The 18,133-nt window shown below is 46.2% G+C and overlaps 2 protein-coding genes across 3 annotated transcripts in view; one reads left to right on the forward strand and one right to left on the reverse strand.

Annotated features, from left to right (window-relative positions):
• The first annotated feature begins 1,425 nt into the window (after nt 1-1,425).
• Nucleotides 1,426-15,751, forward strand: LOC122384751 (sodium-independent sulfate anion transporter-like). The gene is made up of 14 exons (XM_043372460.1): nt 1,426-1,766; nt 4,105-4,146; nt 5,824-6,003; nt 6,280-6,472; nt 6,611-6,714; nt 6,984-7,103; nt 7,472-7,652; nt 7,930-8,154; nt 8,528-8,692; nt 9,067-9,207; nt 9,454-9,602; nt 10,586-11,155; nt 14,752-14,914; nt 15,305-15,751. The coding sequence occupies exons 2-14, from the start codon at nt 4,123-4,125 to the stop codon at nt 15,409-15,411; spliced, it is 2,322 nt and encodes a 773-aa protein (XP_043228395.1). The 5' UTR covers nt 1,426-1,766; nt 4,105-4,122; the 3' UTR covers nt 15,412-15,751.
• LOC122384752 (sodium-independent sulfate anion transporter-like) overlaps nt 15,703-18,133 on the reverse strand; it is a 39,067-nt gene continuing 36,636 nt past the window's right edge. For both annotated transcript variants that reach the window (XM_043372461.1, XM_043372462.1), the window contains exon 14: nt 15,703-17,955. In XM_043372461.1, the coding sequence (XP_043228396.1) occupies nt 17,912-17,955 (44 nt within the window). In that variant the 3' untranslated portion in view covers nt 15,703-17,911. The remainder of the gene's footprint in view (nt 17,956-18,133) is intronic.

Raw genomic sequence — 18,133 nt, forward strand, 5'->3', positions numbered from 1 at the left:
GTTATATGACCGATGAGATACCATTTTAGCATGTGGAGCGGTCTTGTGGCCTGTCGTGCTCTAGGCGGCCGTTCATTGGCCGATGACCATACCGGACGCCCTGAGACGATGAGGCACGTGACCTGACCCGGGCGAATGTCTCTGCTCGCCCCTCCCCGGAATCTGGACGAAGTGGCGTTGCTGTGTGGCCGTGCCGCGTCGCCACAAGTGCTGCGTTGGCGTTGCGGTTTTGAGTGTATCGAGTTGTGTTATGTGTGGAGCAATATAAGTGTCATACAAGTGTCAATACAAGTGTCTCTGGAGTCTGTGGCCGGCTGAATTCGCAGTGACCACAGAAAAGTCCGTTCTAGCTATTGTTGGATCGGTTTAAAAAAGAATGCATAACACGCATTGAGAGGAGGGCTATTGAAACTTTGTAGCTCTCTGGCCTCTGAACTATTTAGAAACGATGTGGGGTGGCGAATAGTCACGTTATTGGCTACACTGACCTTTGTGCAGCTAACGTAACATGGCCTTGTTGTCTCTCATCCTACATAGATGTGAGTCATTTTCGATTTCATGGTTTTGGCTGCAAACCTGAACCTCACGTCAGCCTAGAATATTCGGTTATGATCGTCTAACATGTTTTGGTCATTGACGAGAGAAGGAAGGGATAAATTAACCGGAGATTCGCACTCCATCTTACAATATTTATGTGTTTTGTCTATAACAATTTATATTTAGAGAGGAACATTACGCCATTGCTTAAGTTCTTAGGTCAGGCCGGATGTTTTCATTTTTAGCTTTATTTGTTTCAATTTTAGAAGCTGCAAGCATCCGTTTTACTATGATAAATAACAGTTTCTTATTTTCGACACAAAAAACATAAAAATAATAAGGACGAAGTGTATGTAGAGAACGAATGAGAAGTGATTGCTAATGTGCTAACATCTCTCTCAAACAGGGTGTTCTAGGCGCCTTATTTCCACGAAGGATAATTCTTTGCAGTCACAAGCAGTTTTTTATGTTTCCCGACCATGAGTTTCGTATTGTCTTTATTATAAGGTGAGACACATTACCCGCTAGCTGCATACACTTCATTTACCAAGTCCTTAATAGAAGGTATGCTCTCTCTCTCTCTCTCTCTCTCTCTCTCTCTCTCTCTCTCTCTCTCTCTCTCTCTCTCTCTCTCTCTCTCTCTCTCTCTCTCTCTCTCTCTCTCTCTCTCTCTCTCTCTCTTTCTCTCTCTCTCTCTCTCTCTCTCTCTCTCTCTCTCTCTCTCTCTCTCTCTCTCTCTCTCTCTCTCTCTCTCTCGACACTAGTGAATGAAAATAATGATACATAACAATCTTGTTTTAAAAACAGTCTCAGTACTTTCTGCACTACCGCTACTGCGTTCTAAACATATTTGCATCTTGACCGGAATGAGCAACACTCAGTAGGTTTGACATCTGACAAACTCCATCGCACCAGGTACCGAGCGGTTCGCGATGTCGTTCGTACCCCACACCTGTCACAAACCCGTCACCCACGTCACTCAGCTGCGTCACGGCCGAGGAGGGTGCCGTGACGAGGTGGTGACAACCCTGTCACACCGACCCAGTCGGCGATAGAAGGGGCACCTGTCCTGCCGAGTGGTGTCGACCGCACATCTGTGGTCCCGGCTCTGCTGAGGTCAGCGGCGAGTGACGGTGGAGATTGGGAAAGGAGTGTCGACGTGAGCGCTGAGGAGAGAGGCCAACAGGTCTCCGGTGAGGATCCAGATTTGGTGGCACACAGATGCACAGGTAAGTCAGTTCAGGGCGTTCCGCATGTGGTATATGTTGTTTTTATGTAGTTCTGGTTGGGGATTTCATGATTTGCGGGAACTTGGCGTCGGGGCTATAAGATGTCGGCTCACCGTCATGATCGCTTCTTGTGATAGTGGTTTTAACTCACGCACACGAACGTAAACAAGCGCGAATACGCACACAGACATTCTGCACGAAAAACAGTGATTATCAGTACAGAGATTCAAGAAATGCTGCCGCATTCAACGTTTTCTTTTGGCTATGTAGTTGTAAAGAAATTGCATAGGAACACTAAAATGTACGTACAGGGTGTCCCAGAATTACCCGGACATTGTTAATTAGCGTATAAAATAAGGCAAACATGATTGCGCTTTTTTCTTTTTATCGTCCTATATAGTCAACTAGGGTGGCTGTGAAATAGCACATGCAATACGCTTGTTACAAGATCAGCCGACAATGATTGAAAATGCCAGCCATTGCTGGTCTCAGTTGTTTTACGGCTCTCCCGAAACTGGGTGAAGGCCTGTTTTCTTTGACCTGTTGCCGGAGGATAATACGATCATATAAGATAAACTTAACATCAAAGTGTTCCCGGGTCATAAGGCTTTATCCCCCAAAACAAAAATTGCTGCCTACACCACTTTTGCCGCGTTTTTTACATCTGAAGTGGAGAAGCTCCATGTCTGAACATGGCGGGACCTTTGGCTTCCAACAGATTTGGTTTCCAAAACAAACCCGTTCATGGCCATTTGGTTTACGGCATCCAGTTTTTTTTACTGGTAGAATATTACCGCAGTAGTACTCTGTGCTAACGGTTGTCTTTGGGCCATCATATCAAGCCCAATGAGTGCACGGTGGCTCAAAATGTCTCACAATTTGATTTTCGACGGGTGCCTGGCCGTCTCTGCTGTTGGGGCGTTGTAGCCATCTGACGTTCACACACGCCTTTTTCGGGCGGTTCAAATGACAGAATACCTTCGTTAGACCACAAAGTGTGCTTCAATATAATTTTTTTGTTGTATATGTTATATTTTTGGGATGAATTGTAGTGATCTTCGCTGCTTTTCCCGTAGTTTTCGCATATTTTTCAGGCGAGGGACCCTAAATTCCAAAATTTTGCGAAGATAGTGGTGGAAAGTAGACTGATGTTCTTTAGATAATCCTGATCTATCGTTTAGCTAGTTTTTAGCTAGATCAGTGACGTTTGTTGTCCATGACAAGCAACCACCCGTTTGACAACTGGTGCATGGCCCTTTTTGGCCGAGCCCAAGCTTGTCAATCAGGTTTATCTCTTGCTCTCTCTGGCTTCGTTAGCTGATATAATGGCGCTTTGCTCAATCCTAACTGCTTGCAGATGAGCTGCTGAAGCTCTCCAGCAAAAACCATGCCGAAAGTCCGTTTACGAAGTTGAAAACGGGAGTTGATTCACCATGGTTGCCTATTAGTGGCTTAAGCTGAAAACGGAAAAGGACTACTCTTACTTGACTCTGGATAATACTTGACTCGAGTCGTTACCGGTCACCAAAAGCACACAGTCCCCAAGCTCGATAGCTAAGGGATATCTTATAAAATTATAATGCTTGTATATCATTAGAATCGAGCGCAATCGTACTTTTAGCCAGAAAATAAATGTCCGGGTAATTCTGGGACACCCTGTACGTAACGCATAAAGTGTTTTAACAAAAAGGGGCACATAACCATCGAAATATGCCGTGCTAAGAGGGCACATTTTTTGTTGCCATGCATGCATCATTGACGACTTTTAGGTCTGATAGAATATGCTTGGAGCATGACTGTGCAGTGTGTCTTGTAATGCGTCACCAGAAAGATACATCCTTGCAATCGAGAAGCGACTTATGCACCAACCAGAGCACAAAACAGGACAGAAAAAAGTTTCTATGCATAAGAAGTAAACTACATTCTTAGCACAAAAAGTTAAAAAAGGTACAGAGGCCCATCCTAAAATTAACAGCAGTCCGAAAATTTTCACCGCCCGAAATTATCGCCCTTCGTAATGTGACGGTAAAAGACTGCAACACCTCATAGCAGAGTATTTGTATTGTATTTGTATTTATTGCATACCATCAACAGGTCCGAAAACCCAATAATAGACGGAGTCAGACATATAAAAACAATAAATACGACACACATTGTTAAAACTTCACACTGTATGGCGAACGAACACATACACACACTTCATAAACCGAGAGCGCCTTCCAAAAATGTCCGCTCCATAAGCTCCATAAGAGTAGCTTATTTCTGGCTCGTAGTTCGTCATGCACTTTTATTTTGCTTTTACGAGTCTCACACATATCTAACCAATCCATGTCCCCAGGCGCCTTCCAATTGACAAATGTCCGTGCAGAAATGGATCAAGGTAAGCAAAGAAGTAGGTATAACATTTTAATGCTTAAATCATTCTGAAACTAAATGATGCTGAAACTACATGCACGATGCTAATTCGAAAATATCGGCTGTATGACCCTTTGAACTCGATAGTGCTAACTGATGTAACAAGTTCGCCTCATTTGCTGCTGCTCTCGCTCCCTCCTGCACATCTATTTTTAAACAAATTTAGTTATAGTGCGGAGAGGCGATTAACCCTCGCCCGCACATGCCATTTTCCCATCCTAGAACGCACATGGGGGGGGGGGGGTTGCCACCCCCCCCGCGCCATTTCGTTCCTGTTGGAGATAGAGCTTAGCGGTAAAGACCAAAAATATTCTTTGGGAAGAGACGAATCCAATGATACCCAGTTTTACATTCTCAGGTCAGTCATTGACCTTCCAGGTCAGGTCAAACTAAAAAATGTTGCTGTTTTGGGTCACCGTTGGATATCAAGTGCGCTGCTTATCATATACCGATGACGATGCTGTTTTCTGGTGCCAAGCAAGCTAGAACCTCTTTGTCACATTACCCGACCAGATTTTTGCTGCTGAGGTCATTTCAGGTCAAGTTAGGTCAAGGTCAATTATATGTGTTTGTATGTCTGTGTGTGTCTGTGTGTATACTGATGTGTGCACCGATTGTTTTTGGGTCCATATCACATGAAATCATGATCTGAGAAGCTTTTACCAAAAATGCAGTAAAAAAAAAGTAAATTCAGCTTGCCTAAAACGCAATTATCTTAGATGACCTAGGTTGACCTTGACCCTGACCTTGACACCTGTACATCGTCGAACAACATGTTCCATGATAGGTGGGAGGGAAGACTGGCAAAAAAGGCCGAAATCAAGGTGCCAAAAGCTCACAAGGCCCATGACAAACGCAAGATGTTGAGAATTGGCCATTTGGGTCATGACATGACCTGAAAAACAAGGTCATATCTCCGAAACAAAAAAACACAGAAACTTAAAATTTTCAGTGGACATCAAGAAAGGTTATAAAAAAATAGCTGCTCCACTGCTTTATAGTGGTGCAGCTATACGAAAAATCAGCCCTCTAGCTCTAAAAATGTTGAGTGCAGAGCAGAAAGACTACCTGGGGGGGGGGGGGGGGGGGTGTTGGCAACCCCCCCCCATGTGCGGGCGAGGGTTAAGTCATGTGCTCCCCACCGACCCGACCCACTGCAGACTGGGCTTTATACGTCGAGTAGTGTCGAGTCCTGCGGAAAGTGACACGTGGCGGCATAAGTGATCGATATTGGCATAGCGTAACGCCAGAGCAACAGTCGATCTCAGGAATACAGAAGCTTACCGAACGAAGCTAAATAGATGAGAGATAGACTCAGACTCTAGCATGCTTGTAACTATCCCTCCCTCTCTCCCTTTCTTCCTCTCTCTCTCTCTCTCTCTCTCTCTCTCTCTCTCTCTCTCTCTCTCTCTCTCTCTCTCTCTCTCTCTCTCTCTCTCTCTCCTCTCTTTTTTCCCTCTCTTTCACTTACTCTCTTCTTTCCCGCCATCCCCCTTCCCTTCTCGCTCTCACTTTATCCCTCTCGATTTCTCTCTGCCTCTTTTTCTCTTTCTCCCTCTCTTCTTCACTCCGTCTCTCTTCCTCCCTCCCTCTCTCTTCTTCCCTCCCTCTCTTTTCCTCGCTCCCTCTCCTCTCTCCGCAGTCTGTCGGCGCCCGCTGTGCGCACGGAGCGTCCATCGGCCGGCGACTCCCCATCGTCTCCTGGCTACCCGCCTACTCTGTATCGCTGTTAATCAGGGACCTACTGGCTGGGGTCACTGTGGCACTGATGGCTGTGCCGCAGGGCATAGCCTACGGGCAACTGGCCGGACTGCCGCCGCACGTAAGTACAAAAAAGGAGCGGGAAAAGAGTGACGAAATTTGGTTTAGTTTGGTACTTAGTCGATGACTTCTCAGTATTTACTTACAGCAGGTCCATCTACCATGGACTTTTTTATTTTTCCCACTCTCGCTTCGATGCAGTAGACAATAAACATCCTTATTCTGATATTTGATGTTTATGCGAAGGAGCTTCTCAAAATGACGAAATTGTTTGTGGCTGCCCCCCTCCCAGTTCGGCTTGTATGCCTCTCTGCTAACCGCCGTCCCTCCTTTGCAGTTCGGTCTGTACGCCTGTCTGCTGACGGGGATCTGGTACGCTGCCCTGGGCACCACGGACGTGGTTAGTGTGGGTCCCACGGCCGTCATGTCTCTGCTAACTGCTGAGTTTACCGGAGGGGACCAACAGCGGGCCGTCCTGCTGGCTTTCTCCACTGGAGCTGTTGTCACCGCCGCCGGCTGTCTACGGCTAGGTATGGGCGGGACTGGGATGTCTCCTGTTTGGTACGAACCGGAGGCTGCAATATATCTGGCTCTTAGTTATGTAGGTAAGTGCTTCATATGCCCTGACGTTTGATGATACCTGATGGTATAACATGCTTTTCCCTCAGGTTTTCTTGTGGACTTTTTCTCCGTGCCAGTCGTTTCGGGATTCGTTTCAGCTGCCTCTATCACCATTTGTACCACACAGCTCAAGGGCCTGTTTGGTCTCAAGGTGAGACGCGTTAGGACTAGCAAATCCCACTTACAAAATGGCAAAGCTCCTTGAGCAGTGGTATGTACCGTAACCGTTCAAGACAAAATCATGAAAAATACCGTAGCTATGCGATTGTTATGGCTTAAGAGTTGTTAGTTTTTACTCTTCGATTCACGCAATGCATTAAATTATTTGGATGTTCAGTTTTTCACGCGCGAAAATGTACCGAAAGTGTATAGTAAAGTTAGGAGAAAATGTTTTATCATAACAATAACTTTCCTTTTCAGGGATCGTCAGGGAAAACAATTACGGCTACGTTAAAACACGTCTTTATACATATCAAAAGTACAAATCTGTGGGACCTTCTTCTTGGTGTGTCATGCATCGTCGTTTTGCTCTGCCTCAGGGTGAGAGAGAGAGAGAGAGAGAGAGAGAGAGAGAGAGAGAGAGAGAGAGAGAGAGAGAGAGAGAGAGAGAGAGAGAGAGAGAGAGAGAGAGAGAGAGAGAGAGAGAGAGAGAGAGTGCGATCGTATCGACAACGGCCTTATAAATGAAGCGTATATGTTTCGCGGTAAACCTGATAGTTAATTTAAAAATTAAGACCACACATGACACGATCTTATAAAACTTTGGGTGCCCTTTAAAACAACACTGGTTGTAAGACAATAATCGAAACTAAATGCAAGCCGTTGTCGAAAGTCTCTTTACCAGCTCCTCAATATTGCATAACTAATAAATCGTCGTGGGTCTGTATGCTGATGTCTGTAATCATCAGATGCTGGGTCAGCGTCGTCCACAACACGACCAACACTCTATGAAGCCAAGTCGTCGTTCTCGACTTCTCTCCGGCTCTCTATGGATGCTAAGCATTGCCAGAAACGGTGTAGTGGTGCTGGTCACCAGTGTGCTGGTGCTGGTGTTAGAAAGTCACCAGCTGCATCCCTTCAGCACCACAGGTGATACTAGTGTCCGCTGTGACATTTTTCGAATTCCTGAAATAACACAGACACATGCTACGGACGCCATATGCCTTTACGATCGATGCACGGATTCCCAATACCACTGAAGGTGACAGCATGTTTCGTATCGGTCAAGGTTAAATTTCCTAACGCTTGTGCTCCTAATCTGCTACATGATTTGCTGCAAAAAAAAAACGTGAAATATAATTCATCAATTGAACTGCCAATCCTGTGTGCTGTGTATCTAAGACCATCTACTTGTCGATTTTTCCAGAGACTGTCGCCGCTGGCTTCCCGTCTCCACAGCTGCCACCTTTTTACGGCCTCGCCAGCAACACCACCTCTCCTGAGGTGGCTGGCTCGGCTGGAAACGCGTCAGTGGTCGCTGACCCAACCAGGTGGCCCGGGGTGGCTGCACTTGCCTCCGAGCTGGGCCTTGGACTGGTGGTCGTGCCTCTGGTCGCCACCATCGAGTGCATGGCCATCGCCAAGGCATTCGGTAGGTGACATGAGGCTGGCGAACTCAAGGGTGATGATATAACATATATCAGTGGCTAGAGATTAGTCAGTATACGAGTAGTCAGGCAGGTCGAGAATTATGTGCACATCCATGGTGAAAGTTGTTAGTGTGTTTCGCTTGTCACTACATAGAGGCAGCTTGATTAGGTTGTGGACTCTCCATCTTGCCAGGTCTGTTTTATCTCTTCTTTCAATCTCTTCCTCCTTCCAAGGCATTACAATTTTATCTAACATATCAACTTCGGGAAACATCAGTTCCTGACGGAATCAGACAATTCAGATCGTGTCATATTACTATCAAGTGTCAATCATCCGGTACCCATACTTTTCTGATTTTCCCTTATCACCCGCAGCCGCGCACAACCGTCCCCAGGACCACTCGCAGGAGATGATTGCTCTCGGAGTGTGTAACCTGCTCGGAGCCCTCTTCTCCTCCTACACAGTGACCGGATCGTTCTCCCGCACTGCTCTGAACCATGCCTCGGGCGCCGCCACCCCCATCGCTGGAGTGGTCACATGTGAGTGAGAGCTTGGAATGTGTCAGCGTCTTGCCCGTTGATCGAATCTAGTGATGGGCTTGCGGATTTTGTTTCCCCGTGTACGAAACATTATTTTGAAAGGTTTTAGAAAACATGGTTTTTGTGTCTCCCCGATTAGATCGCTTAAGAAAACCGAGATTGATTGTGAAACTTTATTGAATTCTTAATTACTTTTTTCACACATCAGTCATGTGATGTTATCCTCACAGAACTCAGGGGGTTGTCTAATGCCAGCCATTAGAAAGGGCTATCAAGCTCTCGATTGCTTGACAAGGACAGTCAAAAACTCTCTATCGCCCTTTCATGTCTCCACTCAGTCGAGGTCTCACCTTCTGTCCTTCCCGCCCATTCAGGTATATTCGTCATGATAACTCTGGGCTCGCTCACACCGTATTTCCGATACATCCCAACGGCCACACTCTCAGCCGTCATCATCTGTGCCGTCTTCTTCATGGTCGACTGGAAGATAGTGCTGGACCTGTGGCGATGCCGAAGTAAGTACTTCTTGATTGACATGAAAGTTAGCACTCTGTGCCGAAGTCACTTGTTAGTGTGTTGGTACTGAGTACGAGCATTGGTGTCGACCTTGCATACATTCAACTCTGACGACTGATGACCCATAAACTTGAGCTTGCAACCGAGTGGTGCCGTCATTTTGACACTTGTGCCCCACTAATGCTAAGCGATTTCGCCTCTAACATTTCGCAGAACTAGTCCTAATTAGCCCTGATGTTTCGCAGAGCTGGACTTGATTCCGCTGTTTGTGACCCTTCTGGCGGGTCTGTTCTGGCGTCTGGAGTACGGCATTTTACTGGGAACCGGCGTCAGTCTTTTGCTGCTTCTGCACCGAGCGGCGAGACCGAAGGTCACACTCAGCTACCGACTTACGGTAAGAAAACTACCAACTCACGATGATAAGAATAGGTACTGATTCAGTGAAAACTACCGACTACAGACTAACAATAATTACAGCACAGCGAAAAGCGACTTTACATCACACTGAGAGCTGCAGCGGGAAACGTAGATATCCATTCCTCGTTTGGAGTTTTTACATCATATACTTCAATTTATCATGTTTCCTCTACGTGACGCATGTAAATGTAAAAACTAATTCCGCCAGTTGTCTTGCGGTACAACATACGTTTAAGCGCTCGCTGCTGGTGCCATCTACCGACAGCTCATGTTACCAATCGTACAACTATGGCTCAGTGTAGCGCGGAACAGCATACCTACAGGCGCTGTACAGCAGTGTCCTCTATCGGCAGGTAGACATACTAATATCATTGTGCTATGCGGTACAGCATCATACAGGCGCTGTACCGTAGTGTCATCTAACAGCAGATAGACGTACTAATATCACAGTGCCATGCGGTGCAGCATCTTTAACTTTTCAGGCGCTCGACGCTAGTGTCATCTGTCGGCAGCTAGACTCGCTATTCGCTAATGCTGCTAGTGCCATGCGGTGCAGCATCTTTCAGGCGCTCGACGCTAGTGTCATCTGTCGGCAGCTAAACTCGCTAATACCTACTGCCAGTGCCATGCGGTGCAGCATCATTCAGGCGCTCGACGGTAGTGTCATCTGTCGGCAGCTAGATATACCGCTAGGGTAGTGCCGTATGTACATACAACATATATTTAGGCGCTCGATACTTCATTTATCGGTGTTAAAAGTGCTTTCTGGCAAGTGTCATGGAAGTGCGGTAAATAACTACTGCAAATACAATGCATTATGCATAATACAGTATACATTCATGCCTTCAGCAAAGGGCCGTAGCTATTTGGCAGACTGTAAAAAACTGATTCCATTTCAAGAGACTATCTCGAATAACTTAAAATTGTTAATAAGGTTTGAGCAGTGTGCTTCCCTTTCAGCCTGGCGGGCGGCCGTATCTTCTGGTTTTACCCGACTGCGGCCTGAGCTACCCGGCAGCGGAGCATGTCAGACAGCTGATCCACGAGGCTGCCTGGGCTATGTCAGTGACCGGTAAACGTCCTGAAGTAGCTGCACCACTCAATGGACAGAGTACGGCACCTTCCACTGATCATCTTGAGGACTGCAATGGCAAACTGAAGGATGAAAGACGCAATGAACTCGGAAATGGAAATGATGTCCGCAGAACAAGCATTCGTAACGGAGGCTCATCGGGTATTACCGGAAACGGTGTGCATGAGACAATACCGTTTGTCGATGATGTAGCAGAAGAAAATCATCCTGATGATCATGAAACTCCTGCGCTTCGTTCAACAAACGGCTCTTGTGGTGACGCTTACCATCTCATCCTGAATTCTGAGGACGTTGTGATTAAAAAGGACAGTAGCTTCTGTGAATTGGTGGATCGTAGAAATGGAGAAGGTTATGGGGCGACTGATCGGGAGGATGCTCCGCTGCCCGTGATGCTCAACTGTCGCAACATTCGCTTCACCGACTTCACCGCGGCAAAGGTGAGACTGCAGCTACACAGACGTGGGCTGCTTTTTGTTATTACACGTCGACTGTCTTCCCCCCCCCCAAAAGCAGTGCTACAAAGATTTAATTTCATTTTTGGGCTCTGAAAAACGATATGCGAGTTTAAATGATCTGACCTTTTCAGTTTTGAATTTGTAATTATACTCCTAATTTTTGCTTACGTTTTATAATTGATGAAGGCTGAGTGTTAGGCTTGAAACTTGCAAAACCATCAATTTAACACGCGCAGTGGAAGGGTTGCGAGTACTACGCCCAGTGGAAGGGGGGGGGGCGGATGTCGCCCCCCCTAAGATCTCAGCTCCCACTGGAGCTAGAAAGACGAAATTTGGAGGGTAGGTGAAGGCCATGAGGAACTCTGTTGTGTGTGAATTTCATGACCCTAGGTCAATATCTTCAAGGTCAAATGAGGTCAAATGTGGTCAAATCTGCCATATTAGCGACTTTTTTGCGTTTACACGCCGATAACTGAAAAAGTTACCGGCCGATTTTCTTTAATCTTTCACTATACGAAAGAACAAACATTTGTGAGTATGTATGGTGAATTTCTAGATAATCCAACAATAAATATGGCAGTTAGAAGCCTGCTAAGGGTAAGATGTCGCCGGCTGAGGCGGGATCGGCCGACGCGGGAAACGCGGCAATCACAATTTTGTGTTTACACACTCATAACTCAAGTTGTTACCGGCCGATTTTCAAAATTCTTTGACCATGTGATTGCCTGTACATTTCTCAGTCTTCTCACCGAATTTGACGCGAATCTAATGTAATCAGTGGTAAGGAGCGTGATGTAAAGACGGAACCGTCCCGCCCCGGCACAGTCTACAATTCAGGCGGCGCGTAACGGCTAGCGCCGGCCGCCGCGCCGCCGCGCCGCCGCGGCGGCAGGATGTTTGACTTTACACCGCTATTATTAGAAAAGTTATGAACCGATTTTCTTACTTCTTGCACGAGAAGATCCGCAATTCAATTCTGGACAGGTAGTCGAAATTTGACATTGATGTTATGCTTGCGGCGCTAGTTATTGGCGAAAAACAGGAGGGGTGGGCGAAATCCGCCCCCCCCTTCCACTGCGCGTGTTAAAAAGTCTGTATACCGTAAAGTGGGGCTATTTGAGACAGTGGGGCTATTTGAGACAGTAAGGTAGTTGTTTAGTAAAATCGCTGTAAAATGAAAACCGTTTGATATTTTTTCGTCTTTTTTGCTTAGGCTGATGTGGAATTGAACAGTGAATGACCTGAATAACCTTTTTGAAAAATTTCGAAAAGTTTTGATAGAACTTTGGTGTAAAATAGGAAATACAGAGAAACGCACAATTTAAATTGCTCGAAAAGGACCCCTACCTGCCGCTTAACATAGTTGAAATTTTAACAGCTTCAGCATTGCATCTATCGATACTACCGTTTTACTTATAGGCTAAGCATATTTTTCATGAAAATATTATACATTATTAACGTTACTGCCGATTGCGTAACCCATTGTCTCAGAATCCCGATGATGCCCACCGGGTCAAACCTCAACCGATATGCCAAATAGCTACTGATAATGGTGACGCGATTGCACCCGAGAAGACTTACCACCATCTACTTGAAGTGCATCGAACGTTCGACATGAGCAACACCGATGAATCGGTCGTGGTCATAAACGTGCAGTGGGTTCATGGTAGGTACTTTTAGCAGCAAGCAATATTTACATGTTCGTAGTGTAACATAATGACCCTTTATCTGGTGACCAAACTAGTTATTCTGATGAATATGTGCTTAAAATGTGCTTCATCAGTCACTGACTTAGTCGACAATCAACACATGTCTACCTTGGTTGACCAGAAAACACCATTGAAGATTACACAACACATGAACGTACTGTTAGGTGAGCCTATGCAAGTAGGCTTGATGTGGTAGGGTAACCGGCCAATTGATACAGCATGCAGCGATCGAGGAAAATCATCATAAAATCAAAACCGCTTAACATTTTTCTGTTATTTCTTCGCATGAAGATGTGCAATGGAACAAGGAATCATGCAGACCATTCACTTAAATGTTTTGGGAAACCTTTTAGCTCGTTTGATTCATTACGGTGTGCTTCATTACTATGGACGTCAAACCCCTTGAGACCCCACTTTCTTGCGATAATTTTTAAATGCGGCAACTCTCGTTGACAATATTCTGGCAATGTGTGTTTCAGAACCTGCCGAAACTTTTATTACTAAGGTATTTTGACGCCAAACGATTATGAAAGGTACTTCTCATTCACTCGTAATGCTAAGGTCAATTCAGGCCCGGGCAGAGGCTTGCGCTCGACCACACTCGAGCCCCGCCACCAGCGCCATCTGCTCTTAATGTCATCTACCAGCGCCCGCTACCGCTACCAGCTACCGCCCACCATCAAGCCTGAACGGAGCGAGAGTCGCGAGTGACCGGTCGCCGGGAAAGGAGCGCCGGAGGGGTAGGGTGGAGCTTAGCGCTGACGTCATTACGTGGCTCCGCCCCATGAGGGCGTAGCCTCTACCCAAACAGCAGATACGTTCCGTAAAATTCAACATTACGAGTGAATGAGAAGTACCTTTCATAATCGTTTGGCGTCAAAATACCTTAGTAATAAAAGTTTCGGCAGGTTCTGAAACACACATTGTCAGAATATTGTCAACGGGAGTTGACGCATTTAAAAATTATCGCAAAAAAGTGGGGTCTCAAGGGGTTTGACGTCCATAGTAGGTAGCGAGCCTGTCTCAAATAGCCCCACCGACTTTCAGTATGTCTGTTTTCACGCCACCAGGGCTATATACAAAAACTTTCTTTCAAAATTTTACTGTTGTTGACTTTAAAATAGTCCTTGATGATCATTCTGCAAATTTGAAAGTTTAGGGTAACATCATATTATGATAGCCTTAGCATATAGTGATGCAATTTTATAACCTACCGAAATGAAGCATCCTACGAAAAAGGAAAAAATTGAATATAAAGGAAATATAACTGTCTCTGCAAAAACAATTTTTGCCAGAATGATCAAAATTTAATTTCCAATCGCATGGCATTTAAAAAATTATCTCGAGCGTGACCGATTTTCTCCAATTTCTTCGTAACTAAAACTGTCTCAAATAGCCCCACCCTATGGGGCTATTTGAGACAGGCTTTAACTAAAAAGATATCCTTAATCATTATTACTAGCTGAACCAAAATGCACCTATATGAAAGAGCTTACGGAGCACTACATTTTTGCAATTTACATGCTATAAGAAATATGAACCGTCTTAAAGAGAGAGGCCAAAAACCGTAAAATCCGTTTCAAATAGCCCCACTTTACGGTACCTGTCCGTCATTTAATCTGATGTGTAATACTGCTCACCTCACTCAGTGCTCAGTGGTGGGAAATATAAATAAAACATCCGCAGTTGCCAGTTGGCTTTCTCTCGAAAGCTTCAAAGTTAATGCACATAAAATTATAAATCAGAAGGTCAATATTACCTTAAAATAAGTCTGAGGTCCGTCAACTAAAATTATTAATGCTTTAAATGTATTTTCTTGACAAGACCCAGTGCCTACTGCCTTACTCTTCCCTCCTTCCCGTATCACAGGGCCTGGCCGCGGCGGCCAAATCCCTTCAGCGTGACGGCGGCAGGCCGCTGGTGCTTCTGGAAATAAAGCCGTCAGTACTGGCCATCTGGAGCGGTACAGACCCCGCGGCGTTCCTGGTCAGCCAATCAGAGGCTGCCGCCGCCCAGCTGATCGACCAGTGGGGTGAGGAGCGAGCTCGGTAGAGACGGGAAGATACTATTGCACAAAACTTTGGATATCATTCGTAACTCGAAATGCCTTAACTATTATACCGAGCCCTAACACGTAGATAAGATATCTCACGCAGGTAGGTATTTCTAGACCAAGGTTTGAGGCATTGTTTTTTGTGCATGTGTATGCTTCTTTCTAACGGTAGCACGGACGCTTTGGTACTGAAGATAGCATGATGCATGATTGTGATTTGTGAAATTCTAATTAGCTGCCAGACTAACAGACTCACAAGTCACAACCCAATTAGTTCGCAGTATGACCAGCTGTAGCTACTCACTAAAGGTCTCATTGCTAAGTCCGCAAGTTGTGCTAATCGCCCTATTCTTTATGGGATCCTTTCAGGAGTCTCACCTGTCTCGTTGGAGCTACAAGACATAGCCACACCCGGTCAAAATGGTGCCGACGCAAATGGCATAAATGGAGCCGCAGCGACGCCTGGACCAACGTGAGGAGCATTAGGGAAGGAGCGTGCGCAGTTTCTTGTGGGGCTGTGTGAACACATATTGGGTGAGAAATGACTTTATCTCATGTATGTATGTGAGTGATTAGTAAACAAACGTGTGACCCGTCGTGTCTGAGTTTCCATATGATCATTGCTCACACCTTACTGGTGCCAGAATAACCCTGAAGCTGCTAGTCGCAGCCCAGCTATCTTCGAATGCTTCACCTTTTAGCCACTAAGTAAAGCAGTACTAGCACACTGAGTGAGAAATAATGAAATAATGCGGAAGAAAGAAGAGTTAAAACGAACCTCTTTTATTCGATAAATATACAATGCAAATGCACTCATTTTGAGCTCTAAAGGTTTCTACGTTGTTCATATTCACACTAACTACGAATCATTAGTTATGTCAAACATAGGGCAAATATCTGGCTTGTTACAACTGCTGCCCATAAGAGAAAAGATAGTATGGCATGACGATGAATTATAAATCTCTCACAGCAACACTTCATGCCGCAGCGAAATCGTGTTTCTATTATTGATTCGTAAAATGTGTACAATTTACAAAATATGATGAACTTTCTATCTTCAACAACATTAAATACAAACATTGTGTGACCGCCGCATGTATGTATGCATGTGTATTCGCCGGCTGTAGCCCGTCGCCGGCGAGGCAGACCGCCGGGACCGGCCGGGCGCGAGCGCGCCGGCCACCCGGGCCCGGCCTGACCGGGCCCGGTCCGCCTGACCCTTCCGCCGCCGCTTGGGAGGGCCGAGTCCGGCCCCTGTTTTCGACGTCCCCGGCGTGGAATGCATTGTTCACGCCGGCGTCCCCGTCCCAGGTAGGCGCGCGGACCGGCCAGGTGCGGCTATTTTGGGACCGCCGTGGTCATGTTTTTCTTCTCCCTAGTTTCCGGATTCTTTCAGCTCCTCATCTGTGCTATTCTTCGTGACCCCATTTCTCGCCATATTTAAACTGATGTAAACATGTTTCTCGCCCTGTTCTGTTCTGGCCTCCGCAGCGTGCGGACGTGCCTCTGTCCTGTCGTAGCCGTCGCACCGTTCGTTGGACACCGCAATATAGAAATACCTCTTCAGTGCTGTGTCGGGAAGTGCAGAAGCAACGAGACACAGCTTGAGCAGCAGTGAGCGGGCGGAGTTAGAATCGGGCGTGTGCGGCGCGTGCGCAACTCTTCATTCTACACAAGTTACCTTACCTTCACTCCTCTACCTTTCCTGGTCTGCTGAATTGTGGGCCTCCTTGTCGCTTGAATTGTGACTTCTATCTCTACTCACTTAAACCTTCCCATTTTACCCTTCCTGGTCTGCTGAATTGTGGGCCTCCTTGTCGCTTGAATTGTGACTTCTATCTCTACTCACTTAACCTTCCCATTTTACCCTTCCTGGTCTGCTGAATTGTGGGCCTCCTTGTCGCTTGAATTGTGACTTCTATCTCTCACCTGTGTCACGCTGAATTGCCGTGGCTCCTGGCTGCTGAATTGTGGCCAACCTTCATATCCGATCGATCTGCCTAAAGCCCTTCGCCTACTTGTGTTGAATAGGGTGGCACGAGTTTTATTTCACCCAAATGCCGTGGACCCGCCGGTCTGATTAGCCCCAGAAAGGAGTGTCTACAGTCCGCTCCACCAGAGGAGAGTCGGGCGCCGCGCGGCGCGGCGTCCCGTCGAGCACAGGCCGGCGCGTGGCCGCGACACATTGATCGAGCCTATTAAAGACATTGTTCGGGCAAAAAAGAACATGGAAATAGAATCTCATCAATGCTGTTCCTAATTGAAAACTGATGGGATTTTAACGCACTTCTGCCAATAAAATGTTACAAAATTAGGGCATTAAAGTTACGATAATTACAGCCTGAGATCTGCTCATGAAGTTGGAATCGGCTGTGAGGATTAGACCACATTATCAATACTGACAACCTGATTACTACATAGACGAAAACAATGCTACGCGCCCGCTTATCTTAACCTTTCCTGATCTCGGCTATCTCAAAATATTGTTACAATATAGGTACACACACTGTCAGACCAACGAAGCCTTTCCAACTGGCCTATCGTTATAAATGGCCAGCGCCATGATGGCGACACTTTACATAATCCACCAGACATTAGCATCCTGCTGGTAGTTTTCACAACAAAACATTCATAAAACCGTCCTCAAATACACGCCACTCCCAAAAGCAACCACAGGACGCCCGTGGAGGAACACAACACATGACAGGCGAGGCCAACTCAGGCGCCTTAGAACTCTCTGACTGAACCGTTCAAAGCACACATCTGGCACGAAAATGCTGTCGAGTTGCGCGGTTCACAACATTTCACATTCATTCGCTCACACGTTCGCTCTGAGTCTCCGCGTAGCACCACTAGACAGTGTGTGAATTGCGCTTTATATCAGTGTGCAGCTGATGTTGCATAGTTGCCGACAGCGAGCACCTTGTCTGCTGATTTAGTCAGCAGATATGGATCCAGTGGCGATCGGCACCCAGCTCATGAGCTTACTTCCACCTTCACTGTTGACGCTTGTGTCCTCTCTGAAATAGGAATAAACATCAGGTCAACACAGAAGGTAAGTAGTGCGGACAATGTACATAGACTTCTTTGCAAACGTTATACCTACTTGAGATGATATTATTCTTCCTTTCTGAATGCTGGTGCTGGTTGCAAGCGTTCCTTCTGCCCCCCCCCCCCCCGTTGTACACAAAATCTTAT

Source organism: Amphibalanus amphitrite, unplaced genomic scaffold (assembly GCF_019059575.1).
Source record: "Amphibalanus amphitrite isolate SeventyFive unplaced genomic scaffold, NRLGWU_Aamphi_draft 000197F_arrow, whole genome shotgun sequence".
Classification (NCBI taxonomy): Eukaryota; Metazoa; Arthropoda; class Thecostraca; order Balanomorpha; family Balanidae; genus Amphibalanus; species Amphibalanus amphitrite.

What these genes read in the sequence shown, in the direction of transcription:
- LOC122384751 (XM_043372460.1), top strand. Translation starts at nt 4,123, where the DNA reads ATGTCCGTGCAGAAATGGATCAAG. An exon ending in AGGGCCTGTTTGGTCTCAAG is followed by an intron (nt 6,715 to 6,983) that starts GTGAGACGCGTT and finishes TTTCCTTTTCAG; the next exon opens with GGATCGTCAGGGAAAACAAT. An exon ending in GGCCATCGCCAAGGCATTCG is followed by an intron (nt 8,155 to 8,527) that starts GTAGGTGACATG and finishes TATCACCCGCAG; the next exon opens with CCGCGCACAACCGTCCCCAG.